The sequence below is a fragment of the Castanea sativa genome, chromosome 12 (genome assembly GCF_040712315.1).
Source record: "Castanea sativa cultivar Marrone di Chiusa Pesio chromosome 12, ASM4071231v1".
Lineage (NCBI taxonomy): Eukaryota > Viridiplantae > Streptophyta > Magnoliopsida > Fagales > Fagaceae > Castanea > Castanea sativa.
In genome coordinates this window covers 6,171,142-6,194,157 of record NC_134024.1, presented here as the reverse complement: position 1 = coordinate 6,194,157, position 23,016 = coordinate 6,171,142, and the positions used below count along the sequence as shown (strand labels likewise).

Below are 23,016 nucleotides of genomic sequence, written 5' to 3'. Positions count from 1 at the left end.
TTTAGGATGTGTTTGAATATCACTTATTTTGCTAAAAACTGAAAACATTGTAACAAAATAATTTTTAAATGTGTGAATAGTGTCGTGAGACCCATTTTTAATGAAAATTTTGCTGAAAAAAGAGGTTTGTGATTCCCGTGAATTGTGCACGAGACCCACTGAAAAAGTATAAATTTTACTGAAATGCGCTTTTAAAATAAATAAATAAAATGCAGACGCAGACACAGTACTTTTCAGCACTATCCAAACAGGTACATAAATTATGGTTAGCATAAGTAAGAGAAACAACTTTGTAGCTAACCCCCAACAAAAAGAAACGGATGTCACTATGACCTTACTAATTGGAGAAGTGAACCCGAAGAATGGGTGAAGAAATGGCTAGAGAGAGAATTAGACCCATCATCAATGAAAGAGGTCAGTCAACAAAGTGACACAATTTACTGAGCATGGGCATTCGAAGACGCAAAAAAAGTGTCTATTATATTTATATATATCCTCAAAACTTACTTTATTTATTTTATCATTTTATTTTATATTTGTTGTCAGTTTCTATTTTTACATACAACCCATTAAAATAATATAAACTATACCAACAAATAACATAAACAAATCAATCCTCTCGCTTCTCTTCCCTCTTTTCCTCTCTTCCTCTTTCACTCCATTTTAAAATATTAGTTTTTATTTTTATAACTCAAGAACAGTAGGGTTGTATACATACAACCTTACTCTTTACAATGCTAAAAAATTTTCATACCCATACCTGGGTGTTGCTCTATTTTAGTGTCTTGGTTGCTAAAATAGCAATTAAGAGTTTTTACACCCTCAATGCTAATGCTTATGAGCTTGGGTTCCTCTTTGTTAAGGGCATTTTTAGGCCTACAAAATTAAAATAAGCCAAAGGCCCATAAGCTCCAAATACCAGCAAGATCAAGCTTAAATTGTGGAGAAGGCCCTTGCTAATTAGCTTGTGAGCTTAGCTCAAATGGGTTAAGCAATGCCCAACTCATGACTGTTGGATTCAGCCCATTCGACTAAATAAATCAGCACACAAAGTTGGCATCTTACCCAGAAAATTGCTGCTTGGAAAGATGACTTGTGAGTTTACATAAGCTAAGAGCTGCTTAAAAGTTCAAACATGCTTCTAGGACATCTTTATTGGCATTTCATATGTCGTGGGCTAGCATATTATTATTGTGTATTTTGTTTGGTTACATAACAACCCTTAATGAGACGGATTTGCATATTGTATTGACACAGTGGAAAGGTTCCTACCCCTCTTAACTGTTGAAAGATCATTTCAATGTTATATCAGATACATGGTGTGAACTATCAAATGGATTTAAAGAACATATACTATAAAAAAAATTGTTCGGGAAAGCAATATGTCAAAAACTAAAAGCCAAACAACGACTCACAGGTTCTCAGGTATAAATACTAAGGATTAAGTGTTAACAAAAAGACACAAGTAAAAGAGCTCAACAGCAGGTCAAGCATGTTGATCCTTAGCAGTTTTTCATAATACATCAAAATCGAAGTCCAGTTCAAATATTACAGATTAAGTGTTAATCATCACTTCTCTTCTTACCGCAGCTGGTATTGTCACTATCATCAAGAGAATTAATTTGAAAACAAAACCAATTAGCTCTAGTTCAATCACACTTTCTTCACCTCCCTTGATAATAGGATGGAGGATAAGGTTGCGGGCAGGGGTGGACCCACTAAGAAGGGTGGAGGGGCCATGGCCTCCCAAACTTTTTCAATTTTATAAAATTTCCCCTAAATTTTCCTAAATTTTTTTTAAAATATGTGCTTGGCCCCCCCCTCCAAACTTTTCAAATATTAGATTTTTACCCCTTAAATTTACCTAAAACTTTCAAAAGAAATATGGGTAGCCCTTTAAACTCTTCATATTTCTTGTATGACACTATTAAATTGGTTCAATTTTATATTTGTTATTATTTTGGCTTCCATTCATAAAATTCTAGTTCCACCCCTCATGGCGGGTTCAAAACAAAAGGGTGCTTGTGTAACTAAGCAATAAAAAAACTGACCAAAAGCCCTATTATCAATTTAAATTATAGTACAACTGAACCAAGGTCAAATGCATCAAGGCTGTGGCCTCACATGCATGGTCGAAGTCAAAGTGGTAAGTTTAGGATGTTTAGAGCACCAGCATTGAATGGGCTAAACCCATTCTCTATGCCAAATTATAAAATACAATAGCATTGAGGCCCAAAACCCATCTCCATTGAAAATTGTACAATGCCAGAATTGTAAAAAAATATGCAATTGAGCTACAGTGCAATTCTACATTTAGAATTGCACTGTAGCTCTATGGTATAAAAAAAAACTATTTTTTATTCAACTCTCTCCCATCATTTCTGCTCTCTCTACTCTTTTTCTTCCTATCTTTCTCCCTTTCTTTCTACTTTCTCTTCTTCATGGTCTCTCTTCTTCAACGGCATGGAGGCAACGTGGAGGCTCGATCAACTGCTGTGGTGGAGGCGTGGAGGTCGTGGGGTTGTTGATGGGTTTCCGGCGTGAGTTTGTTGATGCGTTGCCGGCGTGGGTTTCTTGATGGGTTTCCGGCGTTTGGGTCGGATTTAGGCCGGCGTTTGGGGGATTTGTTCCGATGGGTTTGTTGGGTTTGATGATGGATTTTGGTTTTTGATTTTGATTTTTGATTTTTGATTTTTGATTTTGATTTTGATTTGGCTGGATGGGTTTGTTCATGGGTTTTGATCGGCGTGGGTGGTTGTGATCGGCGTTGTGGTGGTTGTGATCGGCGTGGGTTTTGACGAGATCGGCGTGGTGGAGATCGGCGTAGGTGGGTGGTTTCAACGAGATCGGCGTGGGTTTTTTTTTTTCTGGGTTTTTTTTTTTTTTCTGGGTGGTGGATTTTGATTTGGCTGGATGGGTTTTTGATTTGGCTGGATCGGTTTTTTTTTCTGGGTTTGCTGGTATATGTGATCGAGGTGGGTGAGAAATAAACTAACAGAAGATTTGGGAAGGAAGAAAAAATTGAGAAAAAAGAAAAAAAGAAAAAAAATATTTTATTGTAAAAATATATTATTTTAATAAGTAGAATAGAAAAATAGAAGTTTTGATGTTGAGGGTATTGAAAAATGGTATTGTATAATTGATAAAGTGGTTTTTTGATGGTAAAATAGGATAGAATTGAGAAAAATGAATGTGGATGCTCTTAGCAGGGACAAAAAAGGCAAACATGGCAAAGACTTGAGGTCAGATGGCCTTTGTGAGTCATATATAAGTGCCTAAGGCCAAGGCTAACACCATGATACCCAAAAATAATTTTGAATTCAAAGAAAATTGATTGTTTCCTACAAATAGTAATCATGGTCCAGGCCAATTGCTTCTTTTTAGTCTTTGCTTTGGTTCTGGAATTCAAAGAAAACATGTGAAATGCTTCATTGGAATCTCATTTTGCATTGCATGCATGGGACCCTCGGGCATGGCTGTTGTAAGTGGTTTATTCCATTTGAATATAGCTTATTCAATGAGAATGATATATGTGAGTTTGGCTCCAATTTTTTATTTTTCCAAAATTAAAATCTTTTGGATTTCTGATTAAAATCGCATTCTAAAACTAGATACATTGATGTTAATGGATCAGTATGCTAATATCTATTGTTTTAGCTATTTAACTTTGAAATAATTATTTTTGGTGTGAGACGTTGTATCAATCAACAATTATTTTTTGGGTGGAACCATATTTTAATAATAAGATCCTCCCATCAACATGTTAAGAAATCAACTATGTTCATAGAAACACATTTTCGTTATAAGAAGATAGTTGCATAACAATATAACATTGAAACTAAATACATTAATCAAATAAAGTGATAACAAAAACACCCACGTTCAAATATTACCAACAACATAAGTTCAAACATCACAAACACAACTTCAAAAATCACAAACAACAATAAACATTTTTCTTAATTAATTCTAGAGAATCTCCATTTAGCCAGAAAAGCTTCACTTGAGCCAATGCTTCTTTATTTACATATTAAAAAAGGTGACACGGCCTTAACCTTCTATTAACTGCAACATCTACTCAGCCTGCAAAATCACACACAAAAATACCACCCATAAGGAATATAAAGCGAATGTGTTTTAAAAATAAGCAAGTATGCATCTCACAAGTGTTGGTTCGGGCCAGTTACGAGTACATAGATACGGCATTTCTTGAAAATTTAGAGCACGAAAAAGTTGGAAATACAACAATTAATTAATAATTATTTTTAAGTAAATTTTATGTATTTTTTAACATAATTTATGTTTCTTTTAAATTTTAAAATTAAGTAACAACAATAAAATGTTAAAACTCACCTTAATTATTATTCTTTGATAGTCTATATAAATGCAAATCCCTGTCTAGCTCTATATATTGGCATAACTGGCTCAACAATATATTGCCGGCAAGCATTATTATAACCAATTTGTTTTTTCTAAGACTGATACATAGTCAAATAATGTCTATAACTCAACCCAAAAATATAAATAAATAAGAAAGAAAGACAGAGAGTCAAGTTGAGACTGGAAGAGAACAAAAGCAAAACACAAACAAGAAAGAAAACACATTACAAATAAGAAAATCATCACATCTACCCTGTGGTTGGCCTGCTTGTTGTTGTTGTGGAGGTTGAGGTTGGGGTGGGTGATATTGTTGGTTGTGTGCTGCTAGATTTAGATCATTAGGGAACATATTTAATAGGAGAAATAATAGATTCCAATTGAGCACGAAATATAATAGAAAGTACATCATTAATTTAAAAACCTAAGTTTACAAGTTTGGATAAAATTATATTATAATGATCATTTACTATTTTCATTATCAATTAAAGTGAACTTTTACCCAAATGTATCTACTCAACATATATATATATATATATATATATATATATGTATAAATTACTAAATTAGAAATGAAGAAAGAAGTAGATAAATAAAAAATAAATAAACAAACAAAAAAGGGATGGAGATGAAACAAAGAGCAAATAATTCAAAAGGCTTTATGTGACCTTTGTGTTTTTTCAGAGTTTTAATAGTATCACAAAATCTAATGATAATTTTATATTTGAGTAAATTAAGGTTTGAGCTAATACCAAGCAAGTTCAAAATATTTCAAAACTAACTAATTTGATCCCTAAACTATATGCTCTTAGAAATGAAATTGTTGTATTTAGCATATGGTTAGGGACCAAATCAGTTAGTTCTAAAATATTTTGAACTTGTTTAGCTTCATCTCAAACCTCAAAAATGCTAACTGTTATTTACCATTTTATATTTAACCATAAAATTTTAGCTAAATAAAAAGTTTTTATTTATATATTTTCTTTCAATTCTCTGAACGAGGAGACTAGGGAGGAAACTTCCTTGTAGATATGGAAATCTCTCACATGCAGACGCCCCCACCACATCTGATTTAATTCAAGGAAATTTAAACAGAGCTTCATAGACATCATAGCTTGTTACCATGAAAATATTGTATCTGTGTATTGTCCATTCTTTATCGATTTAAAAAATAATTATAAAAAATAAAAAAGCTATAAAGTGAAGGAGGAAAAAAAATGATATAATCAATGACTTTTGTGCCACGCTAAAAAACTTTTTAAAAAATAGTAATGGAAAAAGTCGACTAACAGATTTTCTCTTCAAACTTTTCAAATTTTATTATAAATGGGAAAAAAGTTTTTATTCATATTTTTTCTTCCAATTCTCTGAACAAGGAGATTAGGGAGGAAACTTACTTGTAGATATGGAAATCTCTCACACGCAGTACGCCTCCACCACATTTGATTGAATTTAAGGAAATTTAAACAAAGCTTCTTAGACATCATAGCCTGTTACCACAAAAATCTTGTGTCTCTGTACGGTCCCTTCTTTATCAATTTAAAATAAAAATAAAAAAAGCAATAAAGTGAAGGAGGAAAAAAATGATGTAATCATTGACTAAAAAACTTTTTTATTTTTAAAGAAGTAATGGAAAAAACGGCCAAACCAAATTTCTCTTCTTACTCTTCAAATTTTATTATAAAATAGGAAAAAAAAACCAACAATTGCTGGTGAAAGTGTGTAGACAAGTACGGTTGTCTTTTTCTTTTACGCGTCTTTACAATCATTCAATCCCCCAGCACCTTAGAAATTGCTAGGGGCTTACCTTTTTCGCCTTCAATCAAAATCTTTTTGACCATTTTATCTGCACCACACTATGGAACAATAAAATTATGCCACGTGCCTATTGATTCTTAAATTTATGCTTTTAATTTCTGTTAGCTGAAACAATTGATTAAGGATTTGTTGGGTTGCAGAGCTTGAGCTGTTAGAATTCACCTTAATTTTTTAAATTATCTTTTTGATAGTCTTTAAAAATGCTAACCTTTGTCTAGCCCAATATATATGGCATAACTGGCTCAATAATATATTGCTGGCAAGCATTATAACCAATTAATTTTACTAAGACGTACATATCAAATGTCTATAACTCAACTTACCCAAAAAAAAATTTCTCTATAACTCAAAAAAGAAGTGTGAAAAGGTGAAAAGTAGATTTAAAAAGAAAAGAGAAGAGAGAGGGCAGTGGCACACAGCTAAGCACACCAACCACCTGCCATCAAAGACTTAGGTTAAGCCTCATCTTTCTTTTTCTTTTTTTTTCCTTGTTCGCGTGTGTCCGAACAATGGTACTTTAACAATTTTGTGGTATCCTTGCAACCTCTGCATTCCATTGCATTCGAATGGAAGAGAGAACAGAAGCATAACACAAAAGAATTGTATAATCCTGGAGTAGCGATCCAGGCTCTCACACAGGGCCCCTAGGCCTAGGCCACTTAGGACATCACCTAAGCCCCTAATTAGAGAATGACTCCCAAATTTTTGAGCAAAAATTGATATATTTTTTTTAAAAAATTGGAGATATACAAATAAAAAGTTAGTCTTATATTTTTTTTTATACTTTTAAGAAGTTTCAAAAAATTGAATAATATTAAAGATAGTACAATTTTAAACACGAGTTTTACAAATACATGTGTCATTAATCACAATAAATAATTTCAATAAATAATTTCAATAGGAAATTGTTAGAAATATTATAAATTTTATTTCAAAACCTTTACAAATTGATGTGACAATTAATATAATTTGTAGATGTCAACAATCTATTAAATATATATTTGAATTGCTTTTTGTGATTGATGATACATATTTGTAAGCCTTATATTATAAAATTGATAATATCTCTAACACCATTTATTCAAATACTTATTTATTACCTTGTTGAAGTAGTCACTAATCACATTCATTGTTACATCCTTTATAAGGTTTTTTTTTTAATAAAATTTGTTATAGATTTATCATTTTTTCTGAAAAAAAAAAAACATATTACAAAATAAAAATTATGATATTAAACATTAGTTAAATATTATGATAACACTAGTTAAATTATGATACTAAACACTAGTTAAATATTATTAAATATTATTTAAGTGATATCAAAAATGTCAAATCCTAAAGTACTACTCAGGGGTATATAAGTATTTTTGAAACCGAAACAGAAAGAAGAAACACATCAAAAATAAGAAAATGATCACATACCCTGTGGATGGGCTGCTTCTTGTTGTTGTTGTTGTTGTTGTTGTTGTGGGGCTGTGGCTGGAGGTGGAGGTTGGGGTTGGTGACGTTGTTGTCTGTGTGTTTGTAGTTCAGTGCTGTTGGAGAAAACATTTTGACAAAGGTTACATTCGACATCATAACCTGCATGTGCAACCGTGTTATGGTCACGGAAATCATTCAAGCTGTTGAAGAATATCCGGTGACAATGACAGCAAGTAAATTCATTGTCGTTGTTGTTCTCCATAATCTTCAGTGGGAGGAGAGCTTTTTTTTTTTCTTCTTCTTCTTTGCTGGTCTCTAGAGAGTGGGAGGCTAGGAGGAGAGTAGAGTAAAGGTGTTTTTGCTTGCTCAATTGCCAAATCATAGGATTAAAAATGCCCATTTTCACATAAGGACAAATATATATATATATATATATATATATATATATATATATATATATATATATATTAAAGATTAAGGATTTTATTTAGAGCACCCAATAATAAATTATTTTAAAAAAAATTTTATGAAAAAATAGAAAATATACTAACAATTTCTACTGGTCTACCACTGCCGGATGCTCCATCAGGACCTGTAGAGTGTGATTTAGATTGGTAATAAAGGCTAATCTTTTATTTTTTTTTATTTTTTTTTTATGAACGATCTTTTATTCTTAATGAGAAGGACGACGTTTATCTCAAAAAAAAAAATGAGGACGTAAAAGCTTATTTAAATTAAGTATCCGTTTGAATACGGATTAATTTGGCTGCGTTTGTGTTTTCGCTTTTTTTTTTTTTTTTTCTTCTTTCTTTTACTGCTGCACGTATCAGGGAACAAATTTTACTGTTTATAAACAGTAGCTATGAATTGTTGACTTTTCAGCTCTCTTTATCACATCTGTGAGTCTTATGTATTGTTTACGAACTCACAAACTTCACTTTTCAGTCAATTTTTTATTAAAAATGAGTTCTACAGTACTATTCACACATTTAAAAATTATTTTATTATAATATTTTCAATTTTCAACAATAATTATTTTGCTACATTTAAAAGTACTTATTTTTATTTTTTCTTCTTCAACGAAACTATGGAGGAAACTTCCTTGTAGATAAGAGATATGGAAATCTCTCGTACGCAGTATGCCCCCACCACGACTGATTGAAACAGACATAGGCTCAACAATATATTGCTGGCAAGCGTTATAACCAATTAATTTTACTAAGAATTACATAGTCAAATGTCTATAACTCAAAAAAGAAGTGTGAAAAGGTGAAAAGTTGATTTAAAAAGAAAAGACAAGAGAGAGGGCAGTGGCACACAGCTACACACACCAACCATCTGCCATCAATGAGTTATATATATAAGTGTATGAATAACCTATAACAGAGAAAAAACAATTAATTTTTATTTAAAAATTAATTAATTAATAAAATTGGAAATGAAGAAGGAAGTTGATAAATAAAAAGTAAAAAACAAAAAAAAGGATAGAGATGGAAGCAAGAGCAAATAAATTTAAATAGCTTTATGTGACCTTTGTACACATTTAAGAGTTTTAATAGTATCACAAAATCTAATGATAATTTTATAATTGAGTAAATTACAGTCAGCACCTTAAGGTTTGAGTTAATACCAAACATGTCTAAAATATTTTCAAAATAACCAATTTGGTCCATATACTATGTGCTATTAGAAATGAAATTGTAGTATTTAGCATATACTTCAGGTACCAAATCAACTAGTTCTGAAATGTTTGGGACTTGTTTAGCTTTACCTCAAACCTCAAAAGTGTTGACTGTAATTTACCTTTTTATATTTTACCATAAAATTTTAGCTAAATAAAAAGTTTTTATTTTTATTTTTATTTTTATTTTTTCTTCTTCAATTCTCTAAAGGAGGAGACCAGGGAGTAGGGATGGCAATTTATATCCAACCCGCAGATACTCGACCCGACCCAACCCTAATGGGCCGGATTTTACCCGGCCCAATAAATTATAGGGTTAGGTATGGGTCTTTTAAAAAAAACCCGAAGCAGGTCCGGGTCGGGTTCGGGTTTTATCCATACCCGGCCTGAACCCTACCCGTTTAAAGGCTAAAATACCAAAATACCCTATTCCCTATATATATATATATAAGTTAAAAACAAAAGAACCCTAATCCCCTAATCCCATTTCACTCAGCCGCAACCTTCACATCTCTCCTCTCCCACTCAGCTACTCTCACTTTCCTCACATCACTCTCATCTCCCCAACCGCTGATCTCTGTCACCACCGACCATCATGGGCACTTGCAACACCTTCGATCAGATTGTTTTTTCTCTCTTTCTCTCAATCTCAGCTCACATGGTCTCACACCCTCACTCACTCTCAAGCACCGCCTCCCAAGTTCCCAGCCTCTCATCGCCGTTCCAAGCATTCACCACTGCCGGTCCAAGCTCTCACTCACTCTCAGTCTCATCGCCGGCCCAAGCTCTCACCACCGCCCCAAGCTCTCACCACCAATCTGTTCTCTACTTCTCTTCAATTTTTTTTTAATATCGTATTTAGTCTGAGTCTGTGAGAATATGAGATGTTTGTTTCAAGTTTTTTGTTTGGTTTTTTCTACTTAAACTATGGACTTCAACAAATGGGTTGTGCTACTTCTAGTTATTGTAGTTTTGATGATGCCGAAGAAATCACCAGTAAGCTGCGAGTACTCCTCGGGTCGAAGCAACACCTGCGAAGAGAAAATAGATGATCGAACAGAGAGCACCGGTGTGGTGCCGGCCAAAAACCCTCCAACGATCAAGTTAGAGTCTTTTTAAACAACCCTAGAATGCCAGAGTTGAGATAATTGTGCGTACCTTGGGTCATGAGGGTTTTGGGGTATATATAGTGGCATGGGGCCGAAATAAACGCCTTGGTGAAGAAGTACTTTCCTTATAGGAATCTTTTTGATTAAAGTCGAACGTGTAGCGCAAGAACTTTCCTTATATTCATGCATGTAGAAGTCAAGATAGGCTAAGAATGAAGGTTGGATTTTACTCCTTCAGCTTTTACCTGCCAAGGTCGTCAGCCCACGTGTACCTCCTACACTGTCGTCAGCCTATGTATGTCTCCACAAAGAACATCAGCCAAGGACCCTTACAACCAAGGTCGTCAGCCCTGACTCGTCAGCGTCAGCTGTCAGCCTAACGTCGCTACGTAAGGGGTATGGCCTCGAATGTCAAAAGGAGGCATCCTAATGAGACTTGGCTGACGGGTTGTATACTCCCGTTAGCCTCCTTAACTCATTGACGGCCTGTAGAAATCATCACTATCAACTGCCCCCCACTCTATTACCCCGTCAGCTATGGATGACGGGTCATGGAGTTATCGTTACTGGGGAAATGGTTCGTGCATGGTAATTCGTGCCATCTTCATTAAATGGTGGTACACATGGCATAGACTAATTGGCTCCGCGTCTGGACGAGTGTGTCGCTTCGTCTTTCGAGCCTCCTCTCTCCTATATATACTTCACTATTTACCTTTTTCCCACTTTTTTCGCCTTGTTCATCTTGAGAGAACGAATTCGTCACCGCCAATCTTATCACACCATCAATCGTGCAGCCGTCAGCTTCTTGAGACCGTCCTTCTACACGTAAGTTTTCGTTACTTTACTTTTTACTTTTTCTAGTGACGCCCTTTAGTGAAGTCGTCTGCCTAGGATCTTAGAAAAAAAAACCCGCCGTTTGTAGGTAGTCAGATGTCTAGGGAGACGCCGAGTGATCAATCGTCGATCCGCGATGGAGCGGGTTACGACGAAGTTTTCCAATCAGGTCGTGAGCCCGCGGAAGGCCTATCCTGGTCGTTAGAAAGAGAATCGTCAGGTCCTTCTGACGGTGAAGTAGAGAGTTCTAGAGGAAGTGAGGTGAGCGGTGATGAAGAAGGGGTAGACGATGAAGACCAGGGGATTCATGAAAAGGCAAGTATCAATGACGGGGGTGAGAGTGACAGCGACGAGGAAGCCTTAGAGAGCACCTCGGGATCCTCTGGTGATGACCGTCCCTTCATCTTACCCTCAGAGTGGTCCGTCAACAATTTTCTCCCGACGATGTCGGAGAATGTTTTCAAAAGTTTGCGGTCCCGTTACCAAATACCAGACGACATTCCCATCCGTCTTCCTGAGGAAGGTGAGAGGTGTTACTCGGGATGAACCACGGACGTCGGCATGTATGATGCCATGTTCGCGACCGGGCTAAGGCTGCCGCTGACGGCATTACACCGTCAGTTGGCTAACTTCCTCGGGATATCCATCAGCCAGATTGCCCCCAATGCTTGGCGAACCTTCATTGGTGCCGAGATCTTGTGGGGTCGTTTGAGTGGTGGGAACCGTCAGCTGACCTTGGACGAGTTCTTTTGGTGTTATCGTCCTCAGCACATTTCCTCGTCAAAATGAGTGTATCATTTTGCAGTGAGGGAAAAGGAGTTGAAGTTAGTGTCAGATATGCCTGACTCAAATAGGAAGTGGAAGGGCAGATACTTCTTTGTAGAAGGAACAAACTGGGTATGTCGTCAAGAGGAGTGGGAGTCAATGCCCAATGGTTTTGATAACACATGGGCATATGTTAGAGATTCAGGTTAATCCCGTCAACCCTTCTCGCTTCGTCTACTTATTTGCTATCCTAACCCGTCACTTTTCATTGCAGCTAACAATCGTCCACGTATTACTGAGGAGCAAGAGGATTTCATTCGTCGAGTGACGGCCATTCCCTTGGACAAGAGGAAGTGTCGGGATCTAATCACGTTAGATACTCTTCACTTATATTGTGGTGGTCCTGAACCGACGGAGGAAGCTTGCAAATTGAACGCTTATTCCCGTCGTCGTGAGTGTCCTTCAACTTCTTGACGAGATAAAGGCATCAGGCCTTTTCGACCTTACCAGAGTGAGCCTCGCTTTCTACTTTGGTGCCCGACCAATTTTTTATACCCTGACGTTGTCTTGTCCCCTTTTTCTTCCAGGCTATGGTTCGCATGAAGGCTCTGTCAAGCAGGTGCTCTGCCAAGGAAGGGGTGATTACCCGTCTGCACGAGCGCGTCAAGTACCTAGCTGACGACCAGGCGCAGTACAGGGATGCGAACCGCATCTTGGGCGAGGAGCTGAAGGATTACAAGGAAAAGCTGACGGAGGAAACCCGCCGACAGGAGCTGGAAGCGGAGGCCAAGGTGACGGCGGAGAATGAGCTGAGGTCCATCCTAGTCCAAGTGGAGACGGCTAGGAACGATGCTGTGACAGAGTTTAAGGATTCGTCAGCCTTCATAGACGCTTGTGCTGCCTACTATGGTGACGGGTTCGAGGACTGCTTAAAGCAAGTAAAATCTGCCTATCCTGACTTGGATTTGTCAAGGATTTCAATGGATGAGTCCATCCCGTCAACCCCTGTAGGTGACACCGTCAATGAAGAAGCTGATGACAACAGTCAGAGAGACAACAACGTCGTCCTAGCTCAACCAGCTGCGGATCAATCTGTCACTCTGACTCCAGCAAATCCCTGCAGTGACGACCAAAATGCCGTCAGCCCTTCTCTCTCCTACGCCCAGCCATTTACTGTCGAAGACAATGGAAGATCTTGAGACCCTCCTATGAACTCAAAATTTTCTTTTTCTCTCCCCTTTTTTTTATTTTTATGTTTTAAAGAAAAAGTGTAGACGAACTTGTAGTACTTGACGCCCATTTTTCTGGGTTTTTGTAAAGACATCGTCCATGTTAATTTTAATGTCATTTTATACTTCAAGTATGTGTGTTTTTTATTCCAAGTCAAAATTATATGAGCTCGTCAGTTTATTTGTGACGGCGTTTTTCTCTTGCAATTCAATTTTTGTTGAACTGATGACGGCGTCAGTTTCTTTTTCATAAAAACTTAGGGTCGTTTATTATCATTCCGTCAGTTTCGTGGGCGACTTCGTTGGATAAAACTTAATTGTATGCCTGTTAATTTCCTAACAGCGTCAACTCTTCTTTTGTTAGCTAATCTAGTTCGATGTATCTATTTGGCTATACGCCCATCATTTCCACGAACAATGCCGTCAGCTTAGCTAACTTATTATGCCGTCACTTTGAACATATCACCGTCACTTTGTTGCATCATGGCAAGATGACGAGTTCAAGAGGGAACAGATCAGCACTTCATTGCCCTTGTACATCTTATGCACTTAGTGATGAGGCCCCCTACCTAGCAATGAGGTCGTCCACCCTGTGGATTTAAGGCGTAGGGTCGTCCATCTTGTGGACTTAAAAGTAGGCCGTCCACTTTGTGGACTTAGAAATAGATCGAACACTTTGTGAACTTATTAGTAGGTCGTCCACTTTGTGGACTTAAAAGTAGGCCGTCCACTTTGTGGACTTAGAAGTAGGCCGTCCACTTTGTGAACTTATTAGTAGGTCGTCCACTTTGTGGACTTAGAAATAGATCGTCCACTTTGTGAACTTATTAGTAGGTCGTCCACTTTGTGGACTTAGAAATAGATCGTCCACTTTGTGAACTTATTAGTAGGTCGTCCACTTTGTGGGCTTAAAAGTAGGCCGTCCACTTTGTGGACTTAGAAGTAGAGGATTTGCTGTTTTCTTCAAGATATAAAAAATTTACTAGTCGTTTCTGAATGAACCTCCTCTTATTATGATGAATGCATAAGTAAAATTTTGTTCAAAAAGGAAAGATAAACTTTCAGCCCTTTGGACTTAAAATATACTGTAGACAGGAATAAGCTAAGATAAATAATTAAAGATCATAAACTGGTAATGAGGAGTAACGTTCTGCTTGCTATCATCTTCTACCGTGTAGTACTTTCCGAGATGCTCGGCGTTCCATGGGTGTCGTAGTTTCGCCCGTCAAGAGTCTCTAGGTGATAAGTGCCTTTCTTAGCCATGATACGATCTTGTAGGGTCCTTCCTGCTCGGGCCGAGCTTTCCTTGTGTGGGATCTCTCGTCGCGCCCATTACTTTCCTTAAAACAAGATCTCCGACTTTGAAGTCTCAAGTGCTTGACTCGGGAGTTGTAGTGCTTGCTTACGAGGTCCCGGTATCGTGCGAGTCTCTCGCCACCCACCGCCCTTACTTCGTCAATTAGATCCAGCTTGTAAACGGCTTCCGATCATTTCTTCCCTCGTCGTGATTGTCCACCCTATAACTTGTGAGTCCTATCTCGACTGGAATGACCGCTTCACTTCCGTATGTCAGCTGGAAAGGGGTTTCTCCTGTAGGGGTTCGTACTGTCGTTTTGTATGCCCATAACATGCTGGGTAGCATCTCAGGCCATACGCCCTTTGCCCCCTCGAGCCGAGTCTTGATGATTCGAAGCAAGGATCGGTTGGTGACTTCCACTTGTCCGTTTGCTTGAGGATGGGCTGGGGAGGAATAATGGTTCTTGATTCCTAGCTCTGAACAGAAGGCTCGGAAGGAGTCGTTGTCAAACTGTTTACCGTTGTCCGAAATTAAGACTCTCGGAATTCCATACCTACAAACAATGTTTCTCCATACAAAACCCCTTATATTCTTTTCAGTGATTGTGGCTAAGGCTTCAGCTTCAACCCATTTGGTGAAGTAATCGATGCCGACGACGAGGAACTTCAGCTGTCTTGCTCCCTTCAGCCGCCATCGGGAATGGTCCCATGATATCCAACCCCTATCGGCGAATGGCCATGGGGCGGTTTGGGGGTCAATTCTTCCGCCGGTTGCCGAATGATATTGCCTGAACCTTGACACTCGTCGCAAGCTCTCACATAAACCCGGGCGTCATTTTGCATTGTCGGCCAATAGTATCCGGCCCGAATCAACTTTGTACCAATGACCGTGATCCGCAGTGGTTGCCGCATATCCCCTCGTGTACTTCTCTCATAACATAGCTTGCTTCTTCGGGGTCTACGCACCTTAGGTATGGTCGAGAAAAGCCCTTTTGTAGAGGACGTCCTTTATCAAGACAAACCGTGCGTACCGAACCTCAGCCTTCCCGGGCAAATCTCCTTCTCATCGTGCAACGTGCCATCGTTTAGGTCGGAGATCAAGGGCGTGGTCCAATTGTTTTCGGAACCAATTTCCTGTATGCTGACAACGTCAATTAACGGTGAGGACTGAGTAAAAGAAAGTACCTTGTCAATGGTGGTCATAGGCTCCGCAGATGTGGCTTTGGAAAGTCGGTCAGCATGTTCGTTTTCTCCTCTTGGAATTTGGACTATTTTAGCTTGCAGCCCATCTATCCTCTTTTTCGCTTGCTCCTAGTACTTCTTCATTCTTTCACCCTTGCACTCGTACTCGCCGTTTACCTGGCTTGTGACGACTTGGGAGTCGCAGTGAACAACCACGTTCGTGGCCCCTACAACTTGAGCAAGGTCTAAACCTGCTATCAGGGCTTCGTACTCAGCTTCATTGTTAGTTGTAGGAAAATCGAGGCGAATCATACATTTGAGCTCGTCGCTTTCCAGGGATTTAAGCACGACCCCTACCCCGCCAGCCTTCTTGTTGGACGACCCGTCAGTGAAAATGCTCCATTAGGGATTCTTTTCCTCTTCGCCTTCCGCGCTGGTGAACTCCGCAATGAAGTCGGCCACTGCTTGTCCCTTGATGGCAACGCGGGGGCGATATTGTATATCAAATTCGCTTAGTTCTACCGACCACAACGCCATTCGTCCGGCGCCCGCCGGGCCTGCCCATTGCTCGCCGCAAAGGTTTGTCAGCTGGACGACTATTGTATGGGCTTGGAAATATGGCTTGAGCTTACGGGCCGCCGTAACCAAAGCGAAGGCAAGTTTTTCCATGGGGGATATCTCTCTTCCGCACCATGCAATGCCTTGCTTGCGTAGTACACGTGTCGTTGGACCTTGTCGTCTTCTCTAATTAAGGCCGCACCGATACCGTCAGGAAACGGCCGATAGAGGAACGTTCTTCTCCCGGTTGTGAGGGGCTTAGCAACGGCGGCGAAGAGAGGTAGACCTTTAGATTTTCGAACGCTTGTTGACACTCTAGTCCATTCAAAGGATTTTTTCAATGTTCGGGAAAAAGGTAGACATCTATCTGGCAAATTTCTTCGACACAAATCTACTAAGCGCGACGACCCCGCCATCGAGGCTTTGTACTTCCTTAATATTTTTAGGAGGGGCCATCCCCATAATGGCCCGAATTTTGTCCGGGTTGGCCTCGATCCCTCTTTGGGATACCATGTACCCCAAGAACTTTCCCCGCCAGTCACTCCAAAGGCATACTTGCTTGCCGAGCTTCATGTCAGAGAGCGAAGAGTATCAAATGTTTCCTTAAGATCCTCCAGATGAGCTTCTTCCCTTTGACTTTTGACCAGCATGTCGTCGACATACACCTGGACGTTCCTTCCAATCTGTCGTGCAAACATCTTGTTCATGAGCCTCTGATAGGTTGCGCCAGCGTTTTTCAGGCCGAAGGGCATGACTTTGTAGCAAAAGAGGCCTTGGCTTGTTACGAACGAAGTCTTCTCTTGATCAGCTTCATCCATTTGGATTTGGTTATACCCGGAGAATGCATCCATGAAGCTTAACAACTGATGTTTGGCCGTAGAATCCACCAAGATGTCGACCCGCGGGAGGGGATAACTATCTTTGAGGCATGCTTTGTTTAAGTCCGTGAAGTCGACGCACATCCTCCATTTCCCGTTGTTCTTTTTGACCATCACGACGTTCGCCAACCAATCGGGATAATACACTTCCCTGATAAATCCCGCTTCTTACAGTTTGCGGACTTCTTCTGCTATTGCTTGATCTCTTTCTTGGGCAAAGGCTCTTTTCTTCTGTCGGACGGGGGGAAAAGATGGCGATACGTTCAACCTATGCACCATGACTAACGGGTCAATACCTGGCATGTCTTCGTGGCTCCATGCGAATACGTCTTTGTTTTCTTTCAAGAAAGTTGTGAGTTTTTGACGTATCACCAGGTTGGCCAGGGTTCCGACTTTTGTCGTTCGCTCCGGATGGGCTTCGTCGAGAGGTATGTCTTCGAGCCTTTCGACAGGCTCTGTCGCCACCCAACGTTCCTCTATGTTCATGGCTTGAATGTGACTGTCCATCTCCATCATGGCCACGTAACATTCTCGAGCGGATATCTGATTTCCTCTCAATTCTCCAATCCCATGATCAGTAGGGAATTTTATCATCAAATGGTACGTCGAGGTTACGGCTTTCCATGAGTTGAGGGTTGGACGTCCTATGATGGCATTGTAAGCCGACGAGCAATCGACTACCAGGAATGTTACGTTCCGGGTGACTTGCTGTGGGTAGTCTCCAATGGTTACCGCTAAAGTGACAATGCCAAGTGGGTGTACCCTTGCCCCTCCAAAGCCAATGAGCGGGGCATTAGCCGGAATTAGTCGTTCATTTTCAATTCCCATCTGTTGGAAAGCAGGATAGTAAAGGATGTCGGTTGAACTACTGTTGTCTATGCGAACTCGGTGTATGTTGTAGTCTACTGCCCGTATGGTGACGACCAAAGCGTCGTCGTGGGGATGATGAAGGCGCTAGGCGTCTACTTCCGAAAATTCAATGGGGGGATTGTCAATCCGTGACCTTTCAAGCGCGGGACTTGCCGTCTGGACGTTCTGGACCGTTCTGATGTATGCCTTTCGGGCTTTCTTGGAGGATCCAGCCCTCATGGTGCCTCCTACAATCATCCTTATATCTCTTACGGGTTGCCTGGGGCGATCATTGTCTCGCCGAGGGGCTTGATTTTGTGACAGGTCCGCCCTCTCTTTGTTGACGAACCTCTGTAACCTTCCTCGCCTAATGAGAGCTTCTATTTGCTGTTTCAAGTCGTAGCAATCGGCGGTGTCATGGCCGTGATCTTGATGAAAACAGCAGTATTTATCCCTTGGTCTCCTGTTGGGATCTCCTTTCAGTTTGCCTGGAAAGGCCAGAGTTTCCTCATCTTTAATCTGCATCAGCACCTGGTCGATGGGCGCATTTAGGGGAGTGAAGTTCGTGAATCTTCCTGTAGGCGGCTTGTTTCGTCGGTCATCTCGTCGCTCTCTGGTTCTCCCCCTTTTTTGTCCTCTGTCTGGTTGTGCATCTTCCTGTCTTTCCCTTTTTCTAGGCTTGTCCTCCCGGGCGAGCAAGGCATCCTCCGCATTCATGTACTTCGTCGTCCTATAATGTACATCGGACATAGTCTTCAGGTCATTCTTGCATAGAGAGAACAAGAACTTACCATTTTGTAGCTCGTTCATGAATGCTGCCACAAGTATCTTGTCATCTGCCTCGTCTATCGAGAGAGATTCCTTGTTAAAGCGGCCTATATATGACCTTAATGTCTCGTCTTCTCGTTGCTTAATACTCAGTGTACACGCAGTAGACCTCTTGCGTCGGTGACTTCCAATAAAGTGTGATACGAACTGTGCGCCTAGTTCCTTAAAAGTGCCGATGGAATTAGGCGTCAGCCTGCTGTACCAATTCCTCGCAGGCCCTTTCAAAGTGGTGAGAAAAGCCCTGCACATGATTTCTTCCGGTACGCCCTGAAGATGCATTAGGGTTCTGAAGGATTCCAAGTGGTCCAATGGGTCCTTGGATTCGTCGTAATTCTCCATGTGTGGCATGCAGAATTTTGGAGGAAGAGGGCATAAATTCACGAGCGCTGTGAAAGGCGAATCCGTCCTGTGGACTAGGTCGTCCAGGTTGCTGGATACTCGTCCTCTAAGGGCGTTCATCATTACGTCCATGCATTCCCTCATTTCCTGCATCTCAACAGCGATGTGGGTCGGCAAGGCGTCCGAGATGGATGGTCGGTTGGTCTCTTGTCGTTCCGGTCTGGTCGGGGCGTTGCTACCCTTTGGTCCTTCCGCGTTCCTTCCTTCCGAACTAGCACCTTCCTGGTCTTTCTCTGGTGCACTCGGGTGTGCAGTCCTTTGTCGCAACTGTTCCTCCAAATCATGGTTCTGCTTGGTGAGGCGCTCAACCGTCGCTGCAAGCATTTGGACCTGCCTCTCTAAAGCTGTGGTGTGCGGTTCGTCGCTTTGGTTGTTGTTCGTCGCCATCGATCGAGTGAGTGCCATGCAACTTTTTGTCTCAGGAATAGAGCACGGCTGAGATACTCGAAAATGTCGTTTCCCACAGACGGCGCCAACTGATGATGCCGAAGAAATCACCAGTAAGCTGCGAGTACTCCTTGGGTCGAAGCAACACCTACGAAGAGAAAATAGATGATCGAACAGAGAGCACCGGTGTGGTGCCGGCCAAAAACCCTCCGACGATCAAGTTAGAGTCTTTTTAAACAACCCTAGAATGCCAGAGTTGAGATAATTGTGCGTACCTTGGGTCATGAGGGTTTTGGGGTATATATAGTGGCATGAGGCCGAAATAAACGCCTTGGTGAAGAAGTACTTTCCTTATAAGAATCTTTTTTATTAAAGTCGAACGTGTAGCGCAAGAACTTTCCTTATATTCATGCATGTAGAAGTCAAGATAGGCTAAGAATGAAGGTTGGATTTTACTCCTTCAGCTTTTACCTGCCAAGGTCGTCAGCCCACGTGTACTACCTCCTATGATCGTCGTCGGCCTCATGTATGTCTCCACAAAGAACGTCGCCCAAGGACCCTTACAACCAAGGTCGTCACTTCGTCTCACTCGTCACGTCACCACAAATTTAACGTCGCTACGTAAGGGGTATGACCTCAAATGTCAAAAGGAGGCATCCTAATGAGACTTGGCTGACGGGTTGTATACTCCCGTCAGCCTCCTTAACTCATTAACGGCCTGTAGAAATCATCACTATCAAGTTTAAAGACTTGAAATTATGAGACTTTGTGGTGTAACTATAATCTATTGTGGAGGAAATTGTGTATATTATGTTTGTTGTAAATGCAGTGCCTAAACGGAGATGGGAGAAAATTTCTGGGCTTGAATTTGGGCTTCACTCAAAAAAAAAATATTGGTTGGGCCACGGATTGGCCCAAATCAAGTAGGACTAAACGGGGCCCAGCGGGGCAAGTATGGGCTCCGCATAAAAACCCGTTTATTAAACGGGCCGGGTCCGGGTAACGGGTCTAGACCCGCGGGCCAGGTTCGGGTATGAAAAAACCCGGCCCGAACCCGACCTATTGCCATTCCTACCAGGGAGGAAACTTCCTTGTAGATATGAAAATCTCTCCTACGCGATACGCGATCACCACATCTTATTGAAAAAAGGAAATTTAAACATACATAGGCTCATAGCTGGTTCCATGAAAATGATGTCTCCTTTATTATTTTTTTATTATTTTCAGTTTTTAGTTTTTAACAAAATAAGCGGTATTTAAACGGACCTTAAGTAGTGTAATACTGTAATCAATGACTTTTGCCCCATGCTAATTTTTATTATTTTAAAGTAACGTAAAAAGCCATTTGAGGCTAACAAACTCTCTCCCAAAAAACTTTTTAATCTTTTGTATATATATTTTTTAAAGGTATGAATTTTGAAAATCTAACTATTGAATTTTATGTTTTTTATGTTATTAACATACATATCAAATCATTCAAATTGGATATAATTTAATTTTCGATCAATAAACTTGTTTTTTTTTTTTGGTCAATCACGAAAATTGCATAAAACTAGGAATTTATCAGTCTATTACATCGCAAGTTAGCTTTATCAGAATCTATAATGCTTTCCACCACAGGTGGTGGGTACAAAAATACAACAAAAGAGTCTAAGCTACTTGCACCTAGTCTGACTATCGCATCAGCACATTGATTGGCCTCTAGGAAGACGTGAGTTATCTGCTTGTTGGGAATCTCTCTCACTAGGTTCCTGCAATCAGTCAACAATGGTTCCATTAACAGATTTGTAGAATTATTGTTCATGAGCAAGACTAATAAACTTGTTTCTTATACACAATTTTATATCACAAAAATTTAAAATTTTAACATTTGTTCGATGACATAGCAATTAATCTTTGATTTTTTTTAAATTTTACAGGTATGAATGATATAATAAAAAATATGTAATTTAACGATTAAAATTTTAAAATTCACTCACAACATAAAAATGTATAAAAAATTTAAAAGGCCTTTTCTTTTTTATTTTCATTCTAAACTGCCCAAAAAGGGTAGTTGACTTGACTTGACTTGAAACGGGATACTGAAGGTTTTTTTTTTTTTTTGCTGAATAGGGGATATTGAGAGTCTTTTGGGTAAATATTGGTAAAAATGAAGTTTTTTGGGGTTATAGTCACTGTTCGAAGTTATTTGGAAAAATGAGGAGAGAGAGTGAATTTCGGCAACAGTGTTGCCGAAATTCGAAGAAAAGTATGAGAGAGAAAATCCAAACTGAGGAGAGAGAAATTTTGAGAATTTCGGCAACAGTGTTGCCGAAATTCCTTCTGCCCAAACCCTGCCCGCTTCACTGAGTGCCCATGCGCGTGAGTGCCAAAAGGAAAAAATAAAAAAGGTTTGTGGCAATCCCATTGCCGAAAATGGAGGGAAAAGAAAAAAAAAAAAAAAAAAAAAGAAGAGAGAATTACAGCAATGAGATTGCCGAAATAGGGGGGAAAGAAAAAGAAAAAGGAAAAAAAAAAAAAGTGGCCATGTAGTGCCGAAATAGGAAAAAAGAAGAAGGAAAATTCGCAATGGGTTGCCGAAATAGGGGGAAAAAAAAAGTGGCCATGTAGTGCCAAAATAGGAAAAAAAAAAAGAAAAAAGAGGAAATGTGACAATGGGATTGCCGAAATAGGGGGAAAGAAAAAAAAAACAAATGTGGCACTACATAGCCACCTTTTTTTTTTTTTTTTTTCTCTCCCCTATTTCGGCAACCCCATTGCCAATTTTCCTTTTTTTTTTTTCTTCTTCTTTCCCCCTATTTCGGCAACCCCATTGCCAATTTTCCTCTTTTTTTTTTTTTTTTTTTTTTTTTTTTTTTTTTTCCCTTTTTCGGCAACCCCATTGCCAATTTTTTTTTTTTTTTTTTTTTTTTTCTTTTCTTTCCCCACTATTTCGGCAACCCCATTGCCTTTTTTTTTTTTTTTTTTTTTTTCTTTCCCCCCTATTTCGGCAACCCCATTGCCAATTTTTTTTTTTTTTTTTCCTTTCCCCCCTATTTCGGCAACCCATTGCCAATTTTCCTTTTTTTTTTTTCCCCTATTCGGCAACCCCATTGCCAATTTTCCTTTTTTTTTTTTTTTTTCCTATTTTGGCACTACATGGCCACTTTTTTTTTCCCCCTATTTCGGCAACCCATTGCGAATTTTCCTTTTTTTTTTTTTTCCTATTTCGGCACTACATGGCCACTTTTTTTTTTTTTTTTCTTTTTCTTTCCCCCCTATTTCGGCAATCCCATTGCTGTAATTCTTTTTTTTTTTTTTTTTTTTTTTTTTTTTTTTCTTTTCCCTCCATTTTCGGCAATGGGATTGCCACAAACCTTTTTTATTTTTTCCTTTTGGCACTCACGCGCATGGGCACTCAGTGA

At 39.5% G+C, this 23,016-nt stretch overlaps 1 protein-coding gene and 1 long non-coding RNA gene across 6 annotated transcripts; one reads left to right on the top strand and one right to left on the bottom strand.

Moving 5' to 3' along the window:
* Positions 1–3,803: 3,803 nt before the first annotated feature.
* On the bottom strand, positions 3,804–8,107 carry LOC142618742 (uncharacterized). Of its 5 annotated transcripts, XM_075791753.1 has the most exons (4): positions 7,618–8,020; positions 5,775–5,867; positions 4,633–4,701; positions 3,804–4,083 (listed from the first exon to the last, which is right to left on the bottom strand). In XM_075791753.1, the coding sequence occupies exons 1-4, from the start codon at positions 7,810–7,812 to the stop codon at positions 4,075–4,077; spliced, it is 366 nt and encodes a 121-aa protein (XP_075647868.1). In that variant the 5' UTR covers positions 7,813–8,020; the 3' UTR covers positions 3,804–4,074. The 5 variants fall into 5 exon arrangements, 2 of the variants coding, with proteins under 2 accessions (XP_075647868.1, XP_075647867.1); XR_012841338.1 differs by lacking the exon at positions 4,633–4,701 and having other exon boundaries at positions 5,775–5,892; positions 7,618–8,019; XR_012841337.1 differs by lacking the exon at positions 4,633–4,701 and having other exon boundaries at positions 7,618–8,018.
* A 1,645-nt stretch (positions 8,108–9,752) lies between these two features.
* LOC142618481 (uncharacterized) lies at positions 9,753–20,418 on the top strand. The gene is made up of 2 exons (XR_012841297.1): positions 9,753–10,267; positions 20,354–20,418. It is a non-coding gene; the product is annotated as an uncharacterized LOC142618481 (long non-coding RNA).
* The last annotated feature ends 2,598 nt before the right edge of the window (positions 20,419–23,016 follow it).

What these genes read in the sequence shown, in the direction of transcription:
- LOC142618742 (XM_075791752.1), bottom strand. Translation starts at nt 7,999, where the DNA reads ATGATTTGGCAATTGAGCAAGCAAAAACACCTTTACTCTACTCTCCTC. An exon ending in AGAAGCAGCCCATCCACAGG is followed by an intron (nt 4,702 to 7,617) that starts GTATGTGATCAT and finishes TAAATCTAGCAG; the next exon opens with CACACAACCAACAATATCAC.